We start from the raw sequence: 24,000 nt of genomic DNA, 5'->3' as shown, positions 1-24,000 counted from the left end.
GTGTTAAGAAAGACTTTTATTCTGGAAGTTTTCCTTATCCAGCACGGCGTGAATAGCTTTCTGAAAGTGCTGCAAAGATAAGATGCCCTGAGCAAGCCCTGAAACCCAAAGCATGTCAAGGGCAAAGAGCATGTCACATGAATCATGGATTGCTTCTTCTTTCCCCCGACACACACACACACACCAACACACACACACACACACACGTCCTTAACACGGTGCTTGCAAAGTAGCTTGGCATAAAATCCAAAGAGTAGTGAATGGAAAATAGTGAGTACTGTACTGGAGGCTCTTAACACCGCTCGGGGGATCTGAGGAGTGTTGGCAATTTCAACCTCCGGCTGGAGAAACTCCTCTGGGGATTTGGGGAGCTTGTCAAAACATTGGGTCTCACACACACACACACGCTCACACTCACACGCATATTTTATGACTTTACCTACAAGGGCTCTCAGTGGGTAGATCAGTGTTGTAGAGACAAACATAACCACTCCACACACAGCTGTTACTATTAAGAACCAAAGCTATTTCCCACTGGTTTGCTGTAGAACTAAATAATAATAATAATACTACATGACACTTACTGTATATAGCGCTTTTCTAGAAACTCAAAGACACTTTGACAGTAACACAGAAACGAAGAAAATAGGTAAAGAGACAAACAGAAACAGGTCATTTTGGCCGTCATTTCTATCAAATATGATTAAGTTTGGGGAGTTACGGTATGAAAATGCACACATTTATTCTCCCTTGTATTAATTGGCATTGCATCCAAACGTAATGGAAAGAAATCAGGTAACAAACTTTTCAAAAATAGCTGTATTTAGATGCCCAACCATTTACATACAAGAGGTGGACACAATATCGTAACAATAGACACATTTGACATACAAACAACCCTTATAAGTAGGTCGATCATTAACTCAGAATGAAGTAAACCTAACCCTATACACAGCTGTTACTATTAATAACCAAACCTATTATCCGTTTGCTGTAGGACTGGTTTTATTTCTGTCATTTACAGTAGTTACGGTATGAAAAAGCCATTTTATTGACATTTCTTCTCCCCTTGTATTAATTGGCATTGCATCCAAACGTAATGGAAAGTAATCATGTTACAAACTTTAAATGTCTAATCTATTGCCCAACATTTTATATACAAGAGGTGGGCACAATATCGGTAACAATAGACACACATACAATCCACCCTTATAAGTAGGTCTATCATTAAGTCCTAATATCTGTCAAACAGATGAGCCAATGAGAAGGGATGATTTCACTTGTCAGCTGAATTGAGACGATCCGTCTGATTGTGTATTGTGTGCAGACAAAAGGAAGCTGATCTACTGAACTCGAGCCAACATAATGGCAGAAGTTTGACATGTTGGAGGAATAAAAAGCTTCTTAATGAGACGAAATTACTTACTAAACCTCTATGTTATTATAGAACGTACTAATTCAACACTTTCAAAGCCGACCTACACAGATAAAAACTCTCGCAGAGACCAGTCTGAACCGGTTCTACATCAGCACCTTATCTGCAGCCGCCCCAGATGCCCTTCATCATGCAAATATTAAATGGAAAACGTCTCATTTATCAAGCACGGCGCGGAAAGCACTCTTCAGGGAACACTATTAATAAGGCATTATCTAAAACATTTCCACTCTAAATGGGAAAGAACTAAGCAGCATTTGTGTGCAGAGATAAAAATCCTGAATTAATTTCACCTTCTAGGTTTGGAGTGTATTATTTTTTAGTTCGACTCGTACATGAAGTTTCATTTTAAACCCTTCTTATTAAAAAACACAAGAGTATTTCACTTGTTTCATTACCTCCGCACCCTTTCCCATGTTTACTTTAGGTATTGTAATAACTCAACTTGCAAATGCAGTTAGTCCTGACACCTTAAAAAATGCTAATGGTGCCCTTTGCAGAGGGAAAAGCCACGGATGGTGTCAGTGTCACGGCATAACATTACACAATGACTGCTTTATGACACTAGAAACATTTCATAAACACACATTTGGATGCATTGTTGGCGTGTAACAGGATAAAAAAACGATTATTTCTGACACTTACATTAACATTTCTTGCTGTGTATGGACCATAAATGCAGAACACAGCATTTTCTTCCCCTCATATCAATATTTACACAAGCTTTCATCCCCCCTGACAGGTATCAGAGCACTAAATATTATATTAACTGTATCTGATGCAACAATAATGTGTGTATTTGTTGTTTGAGCGTCGCAGATCCACAAAGCAAATGTCAGCATAGATTCTCTGCTGTCATCCCTGATGTTTCTTTTAACTCTCCGAGGGTTCAACAGAAAAACAGTCCATTATAAATGTCATCAATTTATGCCGTGCACGTTATTGCAGGAGCAAGCCATGTCATTTACTCCCTTTTGTTGCTGTCTTGTCTGCTCACAGTGTATGATCCACGTTAACTAAAGGAAACCATGCTAAGCTAAAATGCTATTTCTAAAAAGTATAAAAAGGGGATTTTCTCCAACGACATATTCCACCCCTGTGGCCCTCAGATGTGAAAGCGTATGAATGAGAAATAGGAACGAATATCAATTAATTGGCTGTTTGTTGCCACACACGGTTCATGAAATGTCGAAACCCATCTGTGTAGGCGAATGTGGAGCAGCTGCTGCAAAACTGGAAACTCCAGAAACACATTTTCATTTATTTTATTCTCCGTCTAAACCCTGCTTTTGTCACATTGCTCATTTCATTTTGTGCTGAGAGTCTCATTGCCTTAGTTCGTGTTATCACCGTTAATAAGGCAATAATACACATGTGAGAGAGGAGACACGTGTTGCATCGAGATGGAACATTTGTGATCATAGAAATTACGTTTTAAATTAGCATTAAAATCACTGCGTGTGATAGAAACTGATATTTGTTGGACGGCGTTGAATGTGAGCACACACACACACACACACACACACACACACACACACACACACACACACACACACACACACACACACACACACACACACACACACACACACACACACACACACACACACACACACACACACACACACACACACACACAGAGTAACTTTTATGCCCTAGTCTCCTCCCGCCTCTGCTGTCAAGGCCAATAAAACTAAGTTACAGCTGTGTTTCCCCGCAGCACAGCTCAGCTCCTCCCTCCTCCAACTTCTTCATTTAAATGTGCATTTTGAAGAACAAGCGCTTCTCTCATCTTGAAAGGATGTTGATGACTGGAGCGTAAAAATCTCCATACATTTCCATGAGCGCTATCCGAGTGATCTGTGAGGAAATAGCCGGCAGGTTTATGAAAGTAGAAATTGAATTTTTTTTATTAGGAGTGGTGCAGCGAATGAGATCTGAAGCCATACATGAAATATTGCATTGGGGCAGAGATATATCATATTGATGCAGTTGTTATTGTCGAGGGCTGAGGGACATTTGTGTTTTTGTATGAAATGGAATTTGTGGAGGTCCTTACTATAAAGCTTTATGGATCAACATAAAACAAAGCTCACTGTTGAGGGCATTACACTTGAAAGCTTTGGAGCGCACACTGACATGTCATGTAGAATGAAACTTCCTAAATGAGAAGAAGCATTCGTGTTATTACCTCCACAAACAAAGGGTATGCTTTCTGCTCCGTCTGTCACACAGCACTACAGGCTATTCTTTTATGAAACGTGGCTAAAGGGGCGAACACACAACTAGGAATATTATTGTGAACGCCGCGTTATTTCTTAAGAACAACTATCAATGTGTTGAGAACTGCATCTTCTTCACAGTGTTGTTTCCATCGTAAAAAATGACTTCCAAACTCGGGGAACGGGACAATCCGTTATTTCACCTAAATTAGCAATACATATGTTTTTCACTTATCTTTAAAGATATTAATCCGTGCATTTGGTTAATTTTGAGATATGTTTCTGTTTCTCCTCGCATCCTAGTGAAGTGTACGTAGGTGAATGCATTTTGGAACTACTTCTTTACAAAATAAATAGTCCCTTGTGAACCGGGGTCTTTTTCCTTTCAAATTGAAGTGAAGCAACACTTGAATGTTGAAGGCTTGTAACAGGATAAAAAAACGATTATTTCTGACACTTATATTAACATTTATTGCTGTTTATGGACCATAAAAGCTTATTTCTGCAGAATAACAGACATTGTCTTCCCCTCATATCAATATGTACACAAGCTTTCATCCCCCTGACAGGCATCAGAGCACTAACTATTATATTAACTGTATCTGATGCAACAATAATGTGTGTATTTGTTGTTTGAGCGTCAACAATTGATTGTTTGTCTGAGAAACATACATTTTGCATTTGCAAGTTGAACAAATTGTCAGTAATTTGTCCTTTTTTACGATATGATACGATAAGCGACTAAGTAATGCATCACAGCAGCTCTGCTTGCAACATCAACAAATACCAAGAGACTGGGAACAGACAACAGAGTGTCTAACCTTAGTAAATTGTGCGACCCCGTATCTCAATTCATTTTAAACCCAAGTACTTTTCTACTCCAGTGAAGGTGTGAAGACAATAAGACCAAGAGGAATCAATAAAACACAAGATACGGATTACCTTGCAACAAAGCAGTCTATAGCGTCATGTCCCTAGAGTCTAAGGAAGCTTATTTGCACCTCAAAGTGCATGCGTAGTTGACCTCTGACCTGACACAATATTGTATTGCATTTGCTGTCCCCTCGGGCTTTAAATAATCCCAGGTTCCACTAACACTTTTCTCTGCTGATTCCTTAAATGCAGATGTGGATAACTGTTGGCCACAGACATAGGTATGCCTCCTGAGTAACCCACTAGTATGGCTTGAAACACATGATTATATAAAAGGGACGTATTGTGTGTTTAGATTCTTACCGAACACTTTGAGGAAGATCTCCCTCTCCTGAGACCCCGCCTTGTTGGTGGCTCTGCAGGTGTAGGTTCCTCCGTCTCCCTGGCGGATGTTACGGATCGTCAACATGCTCCGTCCTCCCTCCAGACGGGCGATAATATACTGCTCCGAAGGCTCCAGCTGCTGCCCTTTCCTACACACACCACACACACACACACACACACACACACCCACACACAAAAGTACATTTAGAAAACCCGTACTTTAAGAAGTTTAGTCAGTACTTCTACCAGAGTATTTTTAAACACGAGTATCTGTACTTCTACTTGAGTAAAGGATGTGTGTACTTATGGTAAATGTTCGTGTGACTGAGGCTCACTGGCAGTGAATGTAGGGGATGACTTTAGTCGTTGTTATTGTTTGTTTGTGTCCTTTGTAACACTTTTTTCTCTTTGTACATACAATCAGTACAGACCAGTGTCTCATTTATATGCATATATGCATTATTTTGCTTTCCACTTCTAAACGACACTAAACATTACGTATGCATCGGGGGGAAGTGTGCTCACACCTGTCAGTGACCTGCTCATAACACACACTGTTTGACGCTCCAGATGTATAATCTCAGCACTTTGGGTGTCAACTGATCGCATAAAAGAGAGGCTAAGTGCTCGACAGCTCGACTCTGAAGCTTTCTTTATCTATAGCTCCAAACATCACAACATACACGCTTTCAAGTGTGACAACAGAAGTGTTTTTGGAGTGACATATCGCACCATAATTGAAATAACTATACTTCAATGAATAATTTGTAGCATGCCATCAGTATTCCTCACACTTCTTAGACTCTGTGCCTCTCTCTGTTCCCAGTGGGTGTTGTTGTGGACATTGTGTTATGGATGCAGCGCTCGCTAAATGACTCGGCCCTTTTGTAGAACACAGTGCTGACTTCAAGTCTTTTTCCTATTGGACTCTGTTGGGAAATTAGTCTGAGAAAAAACAGCTAAATTGATCCATGTCTATATTTAAGCTTCATAGCTCAAGGTCTGCTGTTTACTCACCGCAGCTTAACCAGCCGTGTAATCTTTAAGGTTAGGGGATCTGCACATTTGGGGGAATTTGAGTTATTTCCCATCATCTTACAGATACACACTCATGGGGGCTTTGAGCAGGTATTTGAGCATCTCATAGAGTAGAGTGGAAAACCCTTTTTAAATTCTCAAAAGATGCATGTATGGTTAACAAATAAATAAACAAAGTTGGTAATTTCATGAATGCATGTTATTTACGTGAACCCACAGTCATATAGGACAACAATTAACTCCTAAAGAGTCCCTATTTTGCTTCTTAGGGTGTTCCCTTTCCTATAGTGTGTTATTTTGTGCATGTCAATGGTCTGCAGAGGCTCAAATCCCTGTGATGAAAAGCCTCCGAAGGACTGCTTTAAACCCAATGTACTGTGAATAGCTTTGTCTCATGAGTTGGCCACAAAAAGACCCAACTGACGAACAAATCTTTAATTTCTATTGACAACAGAAAGGTCAAAAAGGATGCCAATGCTGCACAAAAAAGAGGAACAAATGAAAGATCCTTTAAAGAGAGAAAAGCAGAGTTTAGAGAATAGTTCAGTGTTGATATTCAGCAGGTCAGAGATGCCTTGCCTCTGTGGTGGCCGGCAGATTTCAGCTCAGAAATCCAGAGGAATAACAAATGCTTCCCTCTAACATCTACAAGCTGTGCGTCCTTGAGCAAGGCACTTAACCTCCAGCTGCTTCAATGGCCAGTGGTGTTTGCACTGGCCTGCTCCCAAGTGAGTGTGTGTGTGTGTGTGTGTGTGTAAAAGAGATCCTGGCTGCATGAGAGTGTGCATTAGGAAGATACTTAAAAATAAATCATCATGGCTCGGGATAAAAGAGAAACCAGCTTTCAAGCAAATCAGTTGCTTTTTAATATAACCCAAATCCAATGCCTCGCAGTATGGAGAACAGGTGTGACTTCTTCTTCTTTTCACCTGTTATTCAAAATGCATCAGGACGCCCTCGATCTGAAAGAGGCACCCTGCTTTTAACCTCATAAGCTTCTGTGTAAATCCAATTCAAAAGCTTGGAAGCACCGAGCTCAGAATAATGCATGGCTCTAAATAACTTCTCTATAAGGTCTCAGTCTACAGAGTGAGGGGAAAATACAAACACAATATTATTATTTAGGGGATTTCTAGACCCAGTTGTCCGCAGCTTCGTGCACTGAAGGAGAAAGAGAGGGAGGATAATTGGAAGTCGACGGAGTAATAATAACGCTGGCGAGCCGAAGAGGAAATGAAGAGAAGCCTCATCTTCTGACTGGACTACAGCACTGAATGTCATTATTCTGACTGACTGCTGACAGGTAGTGCATTACCCACGATGCACTGAGACAGGAAATGCAACTGGGAGATGCTGGGAGGGGGTGACATCAAAAGAAAAAGTAAATTGGGTTGTGATTGTTGTTTACACCGAGGCCCATTCTTTCGTTGTGATGTGAGCATTTTAATTCTGTTCTGTCGCGGGACTCGCTGACCTGGGAAATGAAGGAGAACACAAAGAGGTGTTTGACAGGCGGTGGACTCACAGATCTGCAAGTCCTCACAGATCTGTAAGGACTTACAGTCAAAGGGAGGAGATGCCTTCGACAGAGTCTGCATATCTGCTAAGGCTTTAAGGCAGGGGTGTCAAACTCAAGGCCCGGGGGCCAAATCTGGCCCGCCACTTCATTGTATGTGGCCCACAAGAGCTTGCAAAGAATATAATATGTTTATTATGAGGTTACGTGCCGCTTTTCAGGAGCACGTTGCCCATAAACTACATGTCCCACAATGCATCTCATTTTGTGAGATGCGCACTGAAGAGACTTGCCATTACTTGCAATTATTTGCCCTAGACTTCTGCTTTCAGACGTAGTTAATTATGAAGTTATTACCCTATCCAATAATAATCCAATGCAGAGGAAATATTGTTAAATAATACATTATTTTATATATATTATATATATTTATCTATGTATATTCAAATAGTCTTAAAGTTACCACCGGCCCTTTGAGTGCAACCATAATTCTAATGTGGCCCGCGATGAAATTGAGTTTGACACCCCTGCTTTAAGGAGTTCTCTGTGAAATGCAGGGGGCAGAACATGCTCATTGTTCTCTCTATTGTGACATGTCTCGTTCAAAAAGGTCTTTATTCTTCTCATACAGCCTGAGCTGCTGCATGACTTTGGGATTGTTGCGTTTGCCGACCATTTACATGCATGAAAAAAAACATATAACACACTCTAGACCAGGGGTTCTCAAACTTTTTGTTTATGAGGACCACTTTTTATTATCAAGGATTTTCGCGGACCACCTCATATGCAAACCGTAAAAATAACTACATAGCGCCAGATTCCAAGATTGACGGCGAAGCTGGTTTTAGGCTCTCGTTAGCCAGTGTCTCGTAGCACAGAACGCAAACTGGCAAAGGCTCATCTTCAGTGCCGTGTAGGTAGATCCCAGTTCCAAGTAGTTCCCATTGTGTTTTCTCTTAATCTTCCCTGGCTTGTCGCTGCCTCCGACTCACTCTCATCATCTTCATGAACCTCTTTTCTCTTCAGAGAACATGATGCTAGCCACCGATCCATGTTTGTGGTTTTGCACGCGCACACGTAACCATGGGTAACCAGTGGTGAAATGAAGTGTTGTCCATAATTAACAATAACAAATATCTGTGTTTTAACACTACGTTTATATATGTACTTATTTGTACAGTTTGCATATGAGGTGGTCCGCGAACATCCTTGATACAAAAAAATAAGTGGACCACAGTTTGAGAACCGCTGCTCTACATCAGAAAGCATCAAAGTAATAAAATAAAACGTGCTTTTCACATGTTAGTTTCTCATGTTTTTAAAATCTTCTCTCTGGCCTTCTAGTCACAGCATGACACCTGACATTTCCCTGTGTTTGGTCTTTATACGTCTGTTGTAAATTCTTCTTTCTTTCTCATGTTATTGTAGTGAGCTTTTATTACATGTACAGCACTTTGGCTCGACCAAAAATCGTTTTTAAATGTGCTTTATAAATAAAACTTGATTAGATTTGATCCCCACAACCAACATGTCTAAAACAGCTATAATGATCCCAGAGCGTAATGATTATCCCGGGGTAGAAATGCCACATGGAAAGTCTAATTACGGAGGAGCAAATAAATCAATACGTCACCTCTCACCCGTCGTCGCTGGGAAAATATGCCGCTTTATATTATGCACGCTGTTTAATCATTAAAATCACATTTCCCCGCTTTGCTGTTTGTGTGTGTGAAGACTAGGTAGCACACACCCAGGAGTAAACATGACTCTAGAAACCAGAGAGCAAGATGAACGAGGCGAGCAGAGTCGAGGTCGTTCCCAGCTGTGAGCTGTCTTCAAATTTTGTTTGTACTTCGCAAAGTGATGCATGTGCCGGTTTTTTCCCCGCTATGATCGAGTTCTCTTTCAACCTTCTACACGAGAGACTTCAGTTCTCATTACGGTTGGTATCATTCTTGGAGGATACATGCAGGACTGATGCATTTACCGGCCTAACTACTGTATGTGTTTCAGGGCGTACGGTAGCTCCTGTCATCGGGTTGAATGTGGGATCATGTGACCTCTATATCTCAATATCTGACAGCTCTTCTTCTTGTGAGCTGAAGATAACCTCACATATGTGTAGCATTGACAACATAATGTTATATCAATGGAAAAATGAATTATTGAGCAGCAACGATTTCGATAATTGAGTGAAACTGGATGTTAAATTGCAGGTAGAAATGACTAAATATATAGTCATTAGTAAGGGGCCATATTAAGCGCATTTTTAGGTTTGATAATTGTATTTTGGGCCATGTTTACATACTTTAATGCAACATTTAATAACGTTTTTTGATTGATAGCTTTTGTCAAAGACATCTGTAATAAAATGCCAATATGAAGAAACTGTCTTCTGGTTTAAAGCTGCCGTCATAAAGCACAATTAAACCCTTCTCCTCTGCAATGAAGACTACAGATAACGGTGGTTAAAGGCAGAACCACCACTGGACCATCCTTGAAAAACACAATTTCTTGAGTTTTGACCATTTTAAGTCTTTTAAAAGTATGTGTTTTTTTGATAAATGTTTACATGGACTGCCGCCTCTTTTACATATCATGTTTTTATTTGTTGCTATTTTCACAAATGTCATGTTCTTATATGTTGTAGGTCAGATGGAAATTAGCTCAAAGCTAAAATCCGGCATATTTACACTTGAAGCATTATTTGTCTAAAGTGTTCATTAATGTGCATTGTCCCTATTCAAATAAACGATTAAATGAAAATGAAAAAGAAAATAAAAGCGTGAAATTGCTAAGAGTGTGTAAGAGTGTGTGAGAGTGTGTGAGAGTGTGTGGGCGTTTAAGTCTCAACACTTAGAGGTTGCTGTGTGTCATTATGTTCAATCAGAGCCAAATGTATTTAAGTGTTTCCCCCCCCCTTGGAGCTGAACTTTTAGAGGAAGAATATTGATATTTTAAGGGCATGGATAACCTTCACTGCATATCAAACTTACCTACAACTATTCTCCAACATTTGAGTGTGTGTTCCTATAGTTCCTTCAGGGCTGCCATTGATGTCTATTCATTTCAAAACAACGCACTGACACCTGCCTGCGGGTCACAGATAATGTCAGCTGTCTCTCGTCAACCCCGTCTCTTGTCATTTCAAAAATGATCTGGAAGTTACTCTCTGTTTTATCATGCACACGTTGCACCCTAGTGAAGTCAAGAGGTGCCTAGAGTAGTTAAAAAACACTTCACTATGCTTTAGAAACCAGACAAAAACACACAAAAACACTTCACTATGCTTTGGAAACCAGACAAAAACACACAAAAACACAGCTGTAGTGGATTTGGATGATTAAAAAACAGTATAGTAAAAGGTATGAACTCTGCTGTAATGCCAAAGAGTTATCAATAGGTGCTCAGGTGCAAATAGCTTTCTGCTGAGTGGGTGCAAGCTAATTACTGAAATGAGTGGATAGCTGGGGGTCAAATGCTCTTCAGGTGCAAACGTTCACACTGGTGCTGCGCGGCATGTGATACTAGTGTGTGGTTGCTGAGGGCAATGTGCGAGGGCGGACTAGAAACTGCTCTGTTAATATCCAGATGAACTGCAACCAGAACATCGAACATGTAGGCTGTTTATCTCAGGTATATGAACTCATGCATGGGTATGAATAAAGATGAATAGATAGCTCAGGTTAGCATTAACTGAGTGGTTATTCACCTAAATGTATATATGTTCATTTCTTATTTTAAAAGTTACTTAACTATATATATATTTTAATTGTATCTTAAAGGTTATTCTTCTTTATCCTTTGAGGGACCACAAAGCTTAGTGTTATCTCTCTGAGGTGCACGTCAGAGACCAATGATGGGTTTTAAGGAAGTAGGACGTACCTGTGCCATGTGACCAGAGGGTCAGGTGATCCAGAGGTCATGCAGGTGAAGGTCACTGATTCCTGGTAGTCAGCGGTGGCGTTGAAGGCCGGCTGAAACACCGAGAGCACCGGAGGGACTGCAGACACACACAAACACAATCAAATCAACATTTATTATAGCGGCAAATCACAAGACATGCCTCAATGGGCTGTACAAACGCAAGAGAGAAAAACGAAATACAAACATCATAGCAGAACAATTATAAAAACAGTATTGCCATGTGATAAAAGCATGTGACTGAAGTGATGCTAATGTGGATGGAAACTAGGTGATGGAAAGTAGTGAGTTTTCAGTTTGCTTTTAAAGGAGTCAACGGAAACATCTGACAGCCATTAGACCCTGACAGTTAATTGCGTCACTAAAACCCACATCTATACAATATTAAGGATTAAAGGCAAGATGTAGTGGCCGTGTACGTGTCCTGTAAACACCCAGAAAATGCCTCTTTCTGTCGGTAATCCCTCGGGGATTTCAGGTAACATTTTGACCGAGCTTTGGTAAGGAAACACAAAGGATCTGAACACAGAGATGTGAATAATACTATTGTCTGATTCTGAAACGCTTAGATAAATCCGTAGAGAATGTGTCTCGACATCAACAACAACAATAACTGTATCATCTGTGATAAACGCTGCCTTTCTTTGGTGAGTAAAGTATTCAATCTCTGTCGAGTGATCGAAGTACGGACGTTGTTTTTAGTGTCAGGCTAATAAAGTCCTATCTTATCTTACCTTATCTTGATTAAAAAGCTGATTTAAAAGTGTTCCAGGACACAAATCCACACATTTTAGGGCCATTATGAAGAGGTGATAATAACGACAAAACAATTGCCATAAATCCAATATGTCTTGTTAATCTTTTACAAACAGCAGCACTGATACACAGCAGAGGATTTGTTGAGTGCTGTCGCTGTGGCTGTTGTTTGCTTTGTCAGGATCATTTCTGCTGAGTCGTTATTACAAAAGGCTTAATCGCTGTGATTTTAAGGTAAGGGGTCTATCAGACGTGCGCACACTGACTGGGAAAGTTATTACTACTAATAATTTGATAACTGTCCTTGTTCCAGGACACTAATCCAATATTTGTTCACACATTTTTGAGCCATTATGATGAATTGTATGCTTGAGATGCAGAAAATGTACGAACAAATCCAATATGTCTCCTTAATCTCTTACAAACAGCAGTACTGATACACAGCAGAGGTATTGATGACTGTATTTGTTGAATGCTGTCGCTGTCGTCCAATCAGATGAGAGCTGTCATCCTGTCATTAAGTCAAAGGAGAGCCGGTCGCTCTTTTCTACGCTTTGCTTTGCGGTGACATTAGGCTCTGACAGCTTTACGGCACAAACATGTTTATCAGACGTCTCGGTCCATTTCTCCAGCTCCTCCTGTACCTATACTCCCATTAACACTGATCTGAGACCAGTCTCAGGGCAGGTTAAGTGCATCACCTGACTGTAAACATGTGAGCATGCAGCAGCAGGAAAAACACATTGCTCCAATGCTCATATGAAGCTCACATGGAGAAAATGTGTAATGTGAAAATGTAGGCCTTATTGTGAGGAAAGCTTTTCATTGCTTACTCTTGTTCAAAACACCTAATTTTTTATTAAATGTGCACGAAAACTAAATAGTGATATTGTTAGTAGATAAATATATCAGACTAGGAGGACTTCCTTACCAACGATGCCACAATCTTACTCAAAAACATTTCTACAATCAGCACAAACATGTTTATCAGACGTCTCGGTCCATTTCTCCAGCTCCTCCTGTACTTCTACTCCCACTAACACTGATCTCAGACCAGTCTCAGGGCGGGGTTAGGCATGTTTGCAGCGGCTTATTGGAGAACCATGACACTCCACCTGGCTGTAAACATGTGAGCATGCAGCAGCAGAAAAAATACTCTTGTCCGAGGCTCACGTGGAGAAAAATGTAGAATTTAAAATCACAATATTGTCTGTTTTTAAATGTATTTAAATGGCCTTATTGTGAGGACATTTGTAATTGCTTATGCTTGTTCAAAACACTTCATTTTTTGATTAAATCTGCACGAAAACTCAATAGTGATATTGTTAGGAGGAAATACCTTTCAATTGAAGTAATTCCTTCGCATCGATGCAACAATCGTACTCAAAGAATCCTCTAAAATGTAGACTTTAAAATCACAATGTTGTCTGTTTTTAAATGGCATTTTAAATGTGCTATATATATATATAATGTTACCTTATTGTGAGGACATTTTCTATTGCTTACTCTTGTGCACGGAAACTCAATAGTGATACTGTGAGTCAATACATATATCAGACTAGGAGGAAATACCTTTCAATTCAAGTTCTTCAACAATCTTACTCCCATTTCTGCCAGAAGCTACAACACAGCCCTTCTTTCCAAAGGTACAATAGCTAAGGCACATGAGACCATTAGCATAATGAGACCCCATTACTCGCTGAAGTACTGGAGATAATGAGAATGATTATTAATGCCAGGTGTAAAAGCAAAGCCTGTGATCAGACGTTATTATCCAGACTATTTATCTACATACACTTCCAACACCAGAGTGTAAATGAGGACTCAACTTAATATAAAGTGTAATTATATTTCACTTATCCACTGTCAACAGGTTGCAAAACATTATGGTTTACTTGTGTTGAGTACTATTGGTGTAACTAAGGATCTGTCGGGGCAATAACTCACATGGCGTGTTTGCTGTAAAAACGCCTAAAATCAACACTGCATGTTCGTGTATCCGTTTCATTTACAATTCAGCATATTGATCTACGAATAACAGAAGATCAGCACAACCCACGCAGAGCTGTTGACTTCTAAAACGACTTGAGTGTCTGTAAAGCTGGCATTTCAAAACCTAACAGATGTTTGCATTTGTGTTAAATATGTATAAATGGCAGCTGCTGCAAATTCATATTATTCCAGCATCATTTGTCTTACTCAAAACAAAAGGTGTCGTTTTGTGGGAAAACAAAGTGTTTTTTACTCTGAATTTGTAATTTAGTGTGGGAGTGATTGAAGGTTAATGAACTGAATTTGTTTTCCAATTGATGTTATCGGAGGACACTCAAAAACAACTCGGTAGACGATAAGAAATAAATATCATAGATGGTCTCATTAAAATGCGGTCTTGATGAAACTCAGTTGTGAAGTTGTTTGTAAAAAAATACTTGGGATAATGAATAGGGAATTCTAATCAAAACACAGCATCACCGCAGATACCTAATGAAGCAAACACTGCGGTGTACTGTAGCCTTTCTTAAAAGATCAATTACACTAACAGCACCAGAGTGTGTTATCGTGAGAAACTCTTCATCTAAACTCCACAGCGTCTGATCCATCTGCCGTCCCCTGGTGTCTATCTATCATTCACTTATTGCCTGGTGCAAAAAAGAGATGAATATTTCCCGCATTATCAGTGAATTCCACACACAATGCACGCCTTATTGGGAGGATATATGCAGAGGAACTGGAGAGCTTTCAGGGATACAAACGGGCTGAGCAGTAATCAAACACCATGAGGCCTTTCCAATAGTCCTGACTCGGCGATTGCACAGAGAAAGCATCTGCCAGACATGATAACCATTGATTTCCACGCCAATATATTTCCTTTTCTCCAGTGTTTCTCCCTCTCTCTATATGCAACACACTCCCACATCAGTGAGGCTTGTTGAAACGGCCCGTTAATGAGACGCAGTGCCAAGCAGAAAGACTTCAAAAGAGCGAATCAGCAACAGGCTCTGAGCGTCCAAAAAGAATCTGGCGAGCTTTATGAATTCTTCATGTATTAGTCATATCCCGGGAACTTCAGAGGCTCGCTGGAGGTGCTGCTGAGGTTTTACAGACAACCCCACAAGCGTGAGGATACTCTGCAAACATATTTCCAGATTTCCAACTCGCTCAGACTGATTTGAATGCATCGCTGAGGAGCTGGAGGTCTGTTACGCGCCAATGGGCTTCAATGAACTTAGCATCACTCGTGTTTAAAAGTCGGGTAAATATCAGAACCGTGTACTAGATAGCAAGCAAATGTTCTGAGACCTTTACTGGAGTGCTTATTAGTGTTCTTTAGATCAGAACACACTGGAAGGAAACCAGCCCTGATTGATAATGGGTAAATTAAGTGGTTGATCTTCTAGTAATGTGTGAGTTAATCCAAAATGAAGTGTCTGGGAAGGATACTTGGGGAATTAGGATCTGCATTTTGCATCACCATCAGATATAAAGAGATGTTTGATATTGATTAAGGAAAACATGAAGCTCTATTGAAGGGAGAATCATTGAGATGCACGCTATAGTGTGATCATGAGCAATCCATATTGAATTGCATTAAAGCAGCAGTTTGACATTTAGTGATTTACACTTATTTATTTTCTTGCCGAGAGTCTGATGAGAAGATCAATAGCACTTTTACATCCGTACGGTATCTATGTGGGTGGTGCCATTAGCTCGTTAGTCAGAGTTACTATACATCAGTAAAAGAGATAACCTGACGCTCTAAAAATACGGATATAAATAAAACCAATTTACCGACTATTTATACGTCCCATAAGAAAAATAGTCTGGGAATTAACCCACATTTAAAACCATAACTTCCTGAGTTAACATATTACATATGAAGCCGAAGAGTTTGGTAATAGGAGACGTCTTCCTCCACTCTTTATGCTAAGCTATGCTAAACTGCCTCTGAAGCTATATGCAAGAAAGCAAGTACGGTTATCCCCCAAAATGTTTAAATGATTCCTTCAGGTGAGCTACAGGAGCAGGCTAGGTGAGAAATCTATGTCTTGTAGGTGTGTGAGTGTGCCGTGTGTTACTCTATCTGAGGTGGATACCACACAGGGAATGAAAAATGTGTGTGTCACGCTATAATATGTCTTATTTCGCGAGAAACCTCTCAGTGTCCAGGGATGAAAAATCACTGTGTGTCATGACGGGAAGGACAAATATATCCATGATGAACAGAGAAACACTCTGTTGTGATACTGCACTGTTGTTAAAAAGCTTATTGACAGGGAGACAAACTACATATGTAAATAAAATACTTATGTCAGCTTTTCACACGATATCGCTTGATACATGTCCTTGCTTTTAACATCCTCCAAGGTTACTTCCTAAAATGTTCGGCCTCTCTCCAGACTGCTTTTTGACCTGAAGGTTGATTATCCATTCACTCGATACGCCATCTACGGTCTGCTTTGATGAAACTCCGGGTCAGCGTCACGCTTGTGGGCAAAAAGGAGAAAACTCACTCTTCTATAAAACCCCCACGATGAATATGTATGACTTCACAGCGAGGCGTTTCAGACAACATACCGTTCCTCGTGACTGGATAAAGAAACGTCTGTTAACACATTGCTGAAGTAGTCAGAACTGACACGCTGCCAAAGAAAACAGCATGGTATAACAATGCTCGATATAAACTCTGTGTATCGCCAGACTCAGAGGAGGTGATACAGTCTAACTTTACAATACAACTATAGGAGACACAGACGCTAACAATCCACTCAGCTGTTGCCTCTGAAAGAACCAACTTTATAGGGATCATTAAAAGTATTGATTGACTTCTTTCTGAACAAAAACGAGGCAATTTTCTATTCGTACGGGCAATTAATGAACTAAATCATTAAAGCTATTATCCAACAGAACATGTTATCAGTCAACGAGAAGCTGAATACTCAATCATGGACCTCACACCGCGCTGACATCCTCCACAGCCTCATTCAACAAGCCTCTCTGCTAATTGAGAGCTCAAAGTAAAGTTAGCAAAGTGCTCCGAGGTTTTCCTGAGGGCTTTTTCTAACCTTGGAATATTTAAAATGCTGATTTGTCCATGTTTTATAGAGAGATCTTTGTTTTTTTTAGACATGCACTTTGTTCATACATGTCAAATGATATTAACCTGTTAAGCATCAAGCCTGTTTTTCATGTTTCAGGCTCGAAAATGACATGCCCAAAACAAATGACTACAACTTCACTTCTAAAAGGGTTATATGAATAATTTCTTTTTATCAAAGCAAGGTTACATCTGTGAGTTGGATGTAGAAGTGTCAGAATCAATATAGATGTTTTTTATTTTAAAGAAAATTCAGATTTTACATAGTAAAAAACTGTAAATTATAATGTCCGTCCAAAAATTCTTTTTTACAGATAGTGAAAACTACCCTTGGATGATGGGTTAAAGGGGCTCTATTATGATTTTGGGGTTGTCCCCTTTCCTGTCGTGTGTTATCTAGGTGTTGTGCATGCAAATGTTCCTCAAGGATGCACAAAATGCAAATAAAACCCTTAAGGCCCCTTTAAATATCAATGTGGCATTGCTTATAACTTGTTGATGTCATAAACAAGTGGCAAGGAGTGACACAATGCACATAAGAATCTTTAAGGCCCCTTGAAATATAAAGAAGGGGAGTGGGGCTCTTAAGAAGATGAAAAACAGGACAATCATTTTTTGGCATTGCCTATAACTTGTTGATGTCATAAATATGTGACAAGGAGTTACAAGTAGACACTGCTTTATTCCAAGAGGTATATAAACAGAAATTGCATAACAGAAGTACAAAGAAAGGCAGTGACAAAGACAAAATGGCCCCTTAAAAATAACAACATAAAATGGTAGAATGATTGTTTTGCTCTGCTCCTGGTACTATGGGTTAAATGCAGAGGTCAAATGTCACTGTGTTTGCTGTGGGCATGTACGTGTGACCAATAAAGAGGGCCATCCAATTCTTCTTCTTTTTGGCATTGCTTATAACTTGTTGATGTCATAAACATGTGACAACGAGTCACAAGAAGACACTGCTTTATTGTAAGAAGTATATCAACTGAAATTGCATAAGAGAAGTAAAAAAAAAAAGGCGGTGTGATTGGTGCAGGAAGCGTCTATCTGCAGCTCTCTGATTGGATAAGAATCGACGTCCATCCTGACTCTGACTCAAAGAGCTCAGTGTCGACCCTCAGGAGACGAGCCTACAGTAAAGATGGCCGCTCTGTAGCTGACTGGCTTCATCCTTTCTTCTTCATTCTTCCTCCAGGGGTCCTCACACACACACAACGACTGATTCTGGCTGTTTTTTTACGAGTTTGTTTATCCTCCTTCACCGGTATATCCCCGGGCACGGCAGCAGAAAACAGCTCAGCATCCGCAGCTGATTGATAAAACATGTAGCATTGATATATCCGAGCCTCCCAGCTATCTGCTATCTGTGTGTGTTTGGACCAGTCCGAGTCGATATGTTCTCTGTTATTGCTCCACCTTGCCCTCAGTGTTACAACCCACAGAGGGGGAAAAGTCCTCGTGAATTTTCCAGGTGACAAGCCCTATAAATATGAAGGCAGTGGTGTAGAGAGATAACTAAAATATTCCCTGTTTTCTACACCAACAAAAATAGTTCTTCAGAGTGAGAGCACACGGCTAGCTTCAGGGCAGGAAACGGAAATGTAGGGTTTTCAAATAGCGGAAGCCTATAGGTGCAACTTTCCTGAACATCACAGGAACACAGATCCTCAGGGACTCTGTGAACTCCTGGGACCGAGAGGGGCTGTTGTGCAACAAGCACAGTATGATACAAGCTAATATTATCAGCGTTAAGAGTATTTTCAATCGCTGTCACCTTAAAATCAACTCTAGCTAGCGAGAGACATTCAAAAGCAGCACATTTTGAATGCTCAGCTAGTTCAAAGTAGTCAAAAGTGCACGTTCTGCTGTAACAGATGTCCTCCAGCTTAGCCTGTCTTAAAGGACAAACTCATTAGTTTTTATAAAGTTTTCTCTAAGTACTTTAAATATTTAATGCGGACCAAATGGTGCTTCTGCAGATCAGATTGTGTGTCCTTCAGGCGGAGCTCACTTTGAGTCTTTGGGGAAGTGCTAAGCGAGTCTCCTTGAGGTAAAGGCACATTTATTTATATAGCACTTCTCAACACAAGGCAATTCAAAGTGCTTTACAAAAATGAAAGACATAAGGAGTATAAAACACATTAGAAACATTAAAATACAAAGTTAATAAAACATGAATACCACAGGTACATGAATACAGTGCCGTGTGAGATGTGAATAGTTCAATTAAAAGCAAAAAGAAAGTCTTCAGCCTGGATCTAAAAGTAGTAAGAGTTTCAGATACCCCTAACCAAAATTCTCACATTCCTCGAAGTCTTCCCGTGAAATTATAGTACAGTTTTCTAACCTTATCCTATTCCTATCATCCTTCTCTTTCATCCAAACGTTCCCCTGTTACCCGAACCCATCTTTAAAGAGACTTCCTCAGGACATCTCAGCAGCACATGGCGAGTGTCGTGTCGCTGCAATAATAGGTCAAGCCTCATTGAGCCGGCTTATTGGATCTCCCTCTGAAGTGAGCTAAGTGGTGTGCTAAATTGAACACAATTCATAGGTTTTTGGGCGGAAGGGCCGCTCTGCTATTACATTAACTGAGAGAGAATTACACGGGCAGAGACAATATTGCAGCTGTTCAAGCGTTACGCTGCGTTTCGTGCTCTGAAAAAAAAAAAAAATCACATTTCAATCACCTCGGCAGTCTCAGGTGACTCGGGCGCAAATGAGGACAAATGAGAAAATTAAAATGTCATCCTTCGATTTTTGGGCCCCGCAGAGACCAAAGACATCGCTAATTGAAATTTTCAATCACATTAAAGGATAACGAGAATAAGTAATGGTAGCAAAAAGAAAAAGAGCAGCGCTGCAATAAGCGTGCCAATGATGAAGTTATTAAGAGTCAGTGAGGCTGAATCTGGACGAAATCTGACCACTGCTCCTTTTGAAAGCTTATAGACTTCAGGATGAAAAGAGGAAGAGGAAACTCAACCCTAGCTTCTTTTCTCAGAGACATCGGATAGTTTGGGTCTGTCCAGATCTATGCTAAAGGTGACCTGGTAACAACATTGTTTGCTGGGCTGTGTCACTGTAAGAGGATTACGCTTCACAACACTCTTTGGAAACCGCATTTTCAGACCTCACAAGAATAAAGAACAACCAAGACTGTAGAGATACAAGGATTTAGCGTCTGTAAATCCCAAACTGAGGCTGAAACCAACAATGTTTGTGGAGGATAACATATGGCACAATGACGTCAACAACATTCACAGAAAGTCTTGATCGTTTGGCTCCTGAATCATCTTTCTGTACACACTACAGCTTTAAATAGAAAGATTATTCCTTTAAAGGACTCCTATTATAACATTTTTAGGCATATATGATATGTCTCAGATATATAAACAACATGGTGTTTTGCTCAAACATACCAAACAGATCACCCATTCGAGCCTCATCCCCCATATGTATGTATAAAAGACTTCAAACAGTGATAGGAGACCTTTAAAATGTTCTGTTTTTAACAATTTTACCCCCGTTTTTAGAGATGTGGGTACGGAGGGAAAGAGAGAGGGTTGTATTTTCTGACACTTTGTGAGTCTACACACATATTTATGTATAAAAGACATCAAAAATGCATTTTGCATGATAGGACACCTTTAAAGGTGGGGTAGGCAAGTTTGAGAAACCGGCTCGAGATACACTTTTTGTTATATTCCATGGAATGCTCTTAACATCCCGATAGCAATGAATATCTGAAGTGCTTTGACAATAAATCCATAAAAAGTGTCATCTGTGGAAGCTGTAGTACTGTAAAAAGCACGACCAATCATCTGAGCCGGCCCGGCTAAAATAACTGGATGGCCTACCTGCCTGTCAGCCTTCCATCTGTGCACAAACTTACCTCGTGCCCTCATTGGTCATGTGTGCGTTCGTGTGTGTTGGAGGAGGGGCTCTGTAAGGAAGTGGCTGATTTTCTCCGGTTGTGTATTTTCAAATTCTAGCGATCTCGAGCCGGTTTCTCCAAAATTACCTACCCCACCTTTAAGCATCGTCTGGTAGTCAAACCTTCACATACAGTCCTGATTCAAAGTGAAACTCACCGTTGACGACCATGGCGATGTCCACAAAGTCGATTTCTCCGCGGGCCTCGACGCTCGCCTCGCAGCGATACACACCCTCGTCCGCTTTGGTCACCTGATGGATCTGAAGGTTGTTGTTCGGCAGCACCTGAAACCTGCCTTCACGTCGAAGAGGAGGAGAGGAAGAGGAAGAGGAAGGACACACACAGAGAGAGAGAGAGAGAGAGAGAGAGAAGTGAGATAAGGAAGTTAGGAAAACACACGGAGGAAATTGCCATCTCCTCTCTCCAGGAGTTCGGCTGTCAATCTTCACTTGGGCACATTTACCTGATAAAGTCCACACTGATAAAAATTCACGCAATTACAGTTGCAAATAGTCTCCATTGTGGCCAGGAGTGATGAGGCCTCTATCTCACTCCTCCCAAGCAAAGATATGTATATCCATGCATCGTAATTACAGTGAAATGATTAAACTGAAAGAAAAAAGGAAACCCTTCTCCTCCTCTCCGAGTTTCATCATCACCCTGGCACTGAAGATTTGAATTTCAATTAAAAAACGTGACGGATTCAAGGGGTCACTCTTTCTAATCAGTGCTCGGACGTGCGTTTTTGTCTCGATGGAGGACGGGGGAAGTGGTGTCGAGAGTTGTAAATCAGGGCGGAGAAGACGAGGAAATAATGAATCCCACTCTACAGGTTCCCTGGAAATAATAATCCTGCTGAAAGTGAGACTGTCCTGCGTGTGTTCCTCTACGCTTTTTTATGACAAAATGGTGGGATGACAGACAAGAGCTTAACAATTCTATACTTTCCATTCGTTGTGGATCAAATGAGACTCAATTTGATGGACACAATGATGCCCCAGAAATCGCTCCATAATAAGAGGTTTGCATGCATCCCATCGCTCTCTAATCCATTCTCTCAGTCGCCTGTTAACACGGTTTCTCTCAGAGTTATACGCCTCCTCCAGGGCTGATGGGATTTCTATTTATAGAATTTGATATCCTTGTCTTATTGTGAAGCCACACAAAAGAAGGAAATAGCGTTTCCTAGAGACACAGTATTGTTGGCACATTAACAAGTCTTTTCAATGAGGGAGGGAGAGGATTGGGAACATTTGGACTCGTGAGATTTTCTTCTTCTCAACAATCAAGTGTGTTTGGCAGGTTTACATTCCAAATGCAAGGCTTTTGAGATTCCTGTGTATTGTTGTCATCATAATCTGCTATTATTATCACTTGCAGATTAGCTATCAGTAACGTGTTATATCCCAGAAGCCTGTGAGACTAAATGAACAACCTTAAATCAACTTTAGGTATTAGGTATTAGGATTAGCCGCTTAATCGGATAAGGAAACACAGAAATAAAGAAATCTGTGATGTGAAAACAACCCACTTGAAATGAGAATATGTGTTATTCTTCATTGCAAGCGCTTACTGTACTTACTGTAATCAAATCACCATTTAATCCCTGACTAAACTCCATCTATGCATCCAGTTTAGAGACCGTTTTACCCATTCAGGCCTGTTGTCTTAAAGGTACCATGTGGAGTAATGTTGACATCCTATTGTGCATTTCCTTCCTCGTAAGATATTTCCAAAGTGTGTTTATGGAAGTATTCAAGACCTACACTCATGTTTGTTACTCCATCCATGTTCTGAACTACTTCATGGTCTTTAAATGACCCTTTTTTACGTGACAGAAAAACAGTATTAAAACCAGATGTTTTGACTTACTGTGGTGCTCCTCGGTGATCTCCTTGTCCTGGTAGTACCACACCACCACGGGCACCGGGGAGCTGATCACGTCGCAGACCACCTCCGCCGTCTCTCCGTGACGAAACTCCTGCGGCGACTGAACGTCTCGAAACGTGAGCCTCTCTGGAAAAGAGATTGAGATTGAAAAGCAATGTTTTTTTCATATTCTGTAAACATTCAGAGCCATTTACCAAAAGGGAAATAACTGCTGTGCTTTTACAGTGTCGTGTACTATGAACCCAGGGCTTGAAAAAGTGACGTTAAAACACATTTTGTGTTCCAATTTGTCTGTTTTTTCAGGTGCTGTGCTAGTTTGTTTGATAATGCAGGTGCAAGTGTTGTTAGCCCTCTATTTGGACACCTGGCATCATGCATTCATCGCCTGAAAAGCCAAAACAAATTATTGAAAAAGGACTGCAATATAAAAAGGCATTTGTCCTTGAACTACTAAAAGAGGTTTGTTCCCCTCAAATAAAAAGTTTGTGTATTCAGTATTTAGATTAGCTTTCATGGGACCTTTTGCCTTGCCAATCACAGCGTGAGAAACAACGTGAAATTAATGGATGACTTCACCCTCAAAAATCGAATTAAACGAACGCCAAATGCGGCTTTGACTGTTTTTTCTGGGCCACAGTTGAGGCGATTCTGATGAAGCAGCACAGGAGACAGAAGGGTGGACGTTACATGTCACAAACATGACAAAAAAAGAGCTTTTTCTGCTGCCTCTCTGTTTGCATAATTAGACCAGAACACAGGCGGCCTTTCATTCACTCGTTCTTAGTTTCAGGAGCGCTTCAATAACAGATTCCTCGTCCTCTTCTTGACAAACATTTTTGACACATTTCTTTTAAAGGGGACCCTCTTCTTCCACACAAACGGCTCCTGATCTCCTCGTGTTTGGGATCGAGGGCTTTTGATGAGCGG

The 24,000-nt window shown here is 40.4% G+C and overlaps 1 protein-coding gene across 1 annotated transcript in view; it reads right to left on the bottom strand.

Annotated features, from left to right (window-relative positions):
- LOC117498875 (neural cell adhesion molecule 2-like) overlaps positions 1 to 24,000 on the bottom strand; it is a 78,580-nt gene that overhangs the window by 48,432 nt on the left and 6,148 nt on the right. The window contains exons 2-5 of the mRNA XM_034151033.1: positions 23,056 to 23,199; positions 21,341 to 21,478; positions 11,354 to 11,471; positions 4,894 to 5,063 (exon numbers count right to left, since the gene is read on the bottom strand). Of these exons, the coding sequence (XP_034006924.1) occupies positions 4,894 to 5,063; positions 11,354 to 11,471; positions 21,341 to 21,478; positions 23,056 to 23,199 (570 nt within the window). The remainder of the gene's footprint in view (positions 1 to 4,893; positions 5,064 to 11,353; positions 11,472 to 21,340; positions 21,479 to 23,055; positions 23,200 to 24,000) is intronic.

Source organism: Trematomus bernacchii, unplaced genomic scaffold (genome assembly GCF_902827165.1).
Source record: "Trematomus bernacchii unplaced genomic scaffold, fTreBer1.1, whole genome shotgun sequence".
Lineage (NCBI taxonomy): Eukaryota > Metazoa > Chordata > Actinopteri > Perciformes > Nototheniidae > Trematomus > Trematomus bernacchii.
Note: the sequence above shows the minus strand (reverse complement) of the source record. Positions and strands in the feature narration are given on the sequence as shown.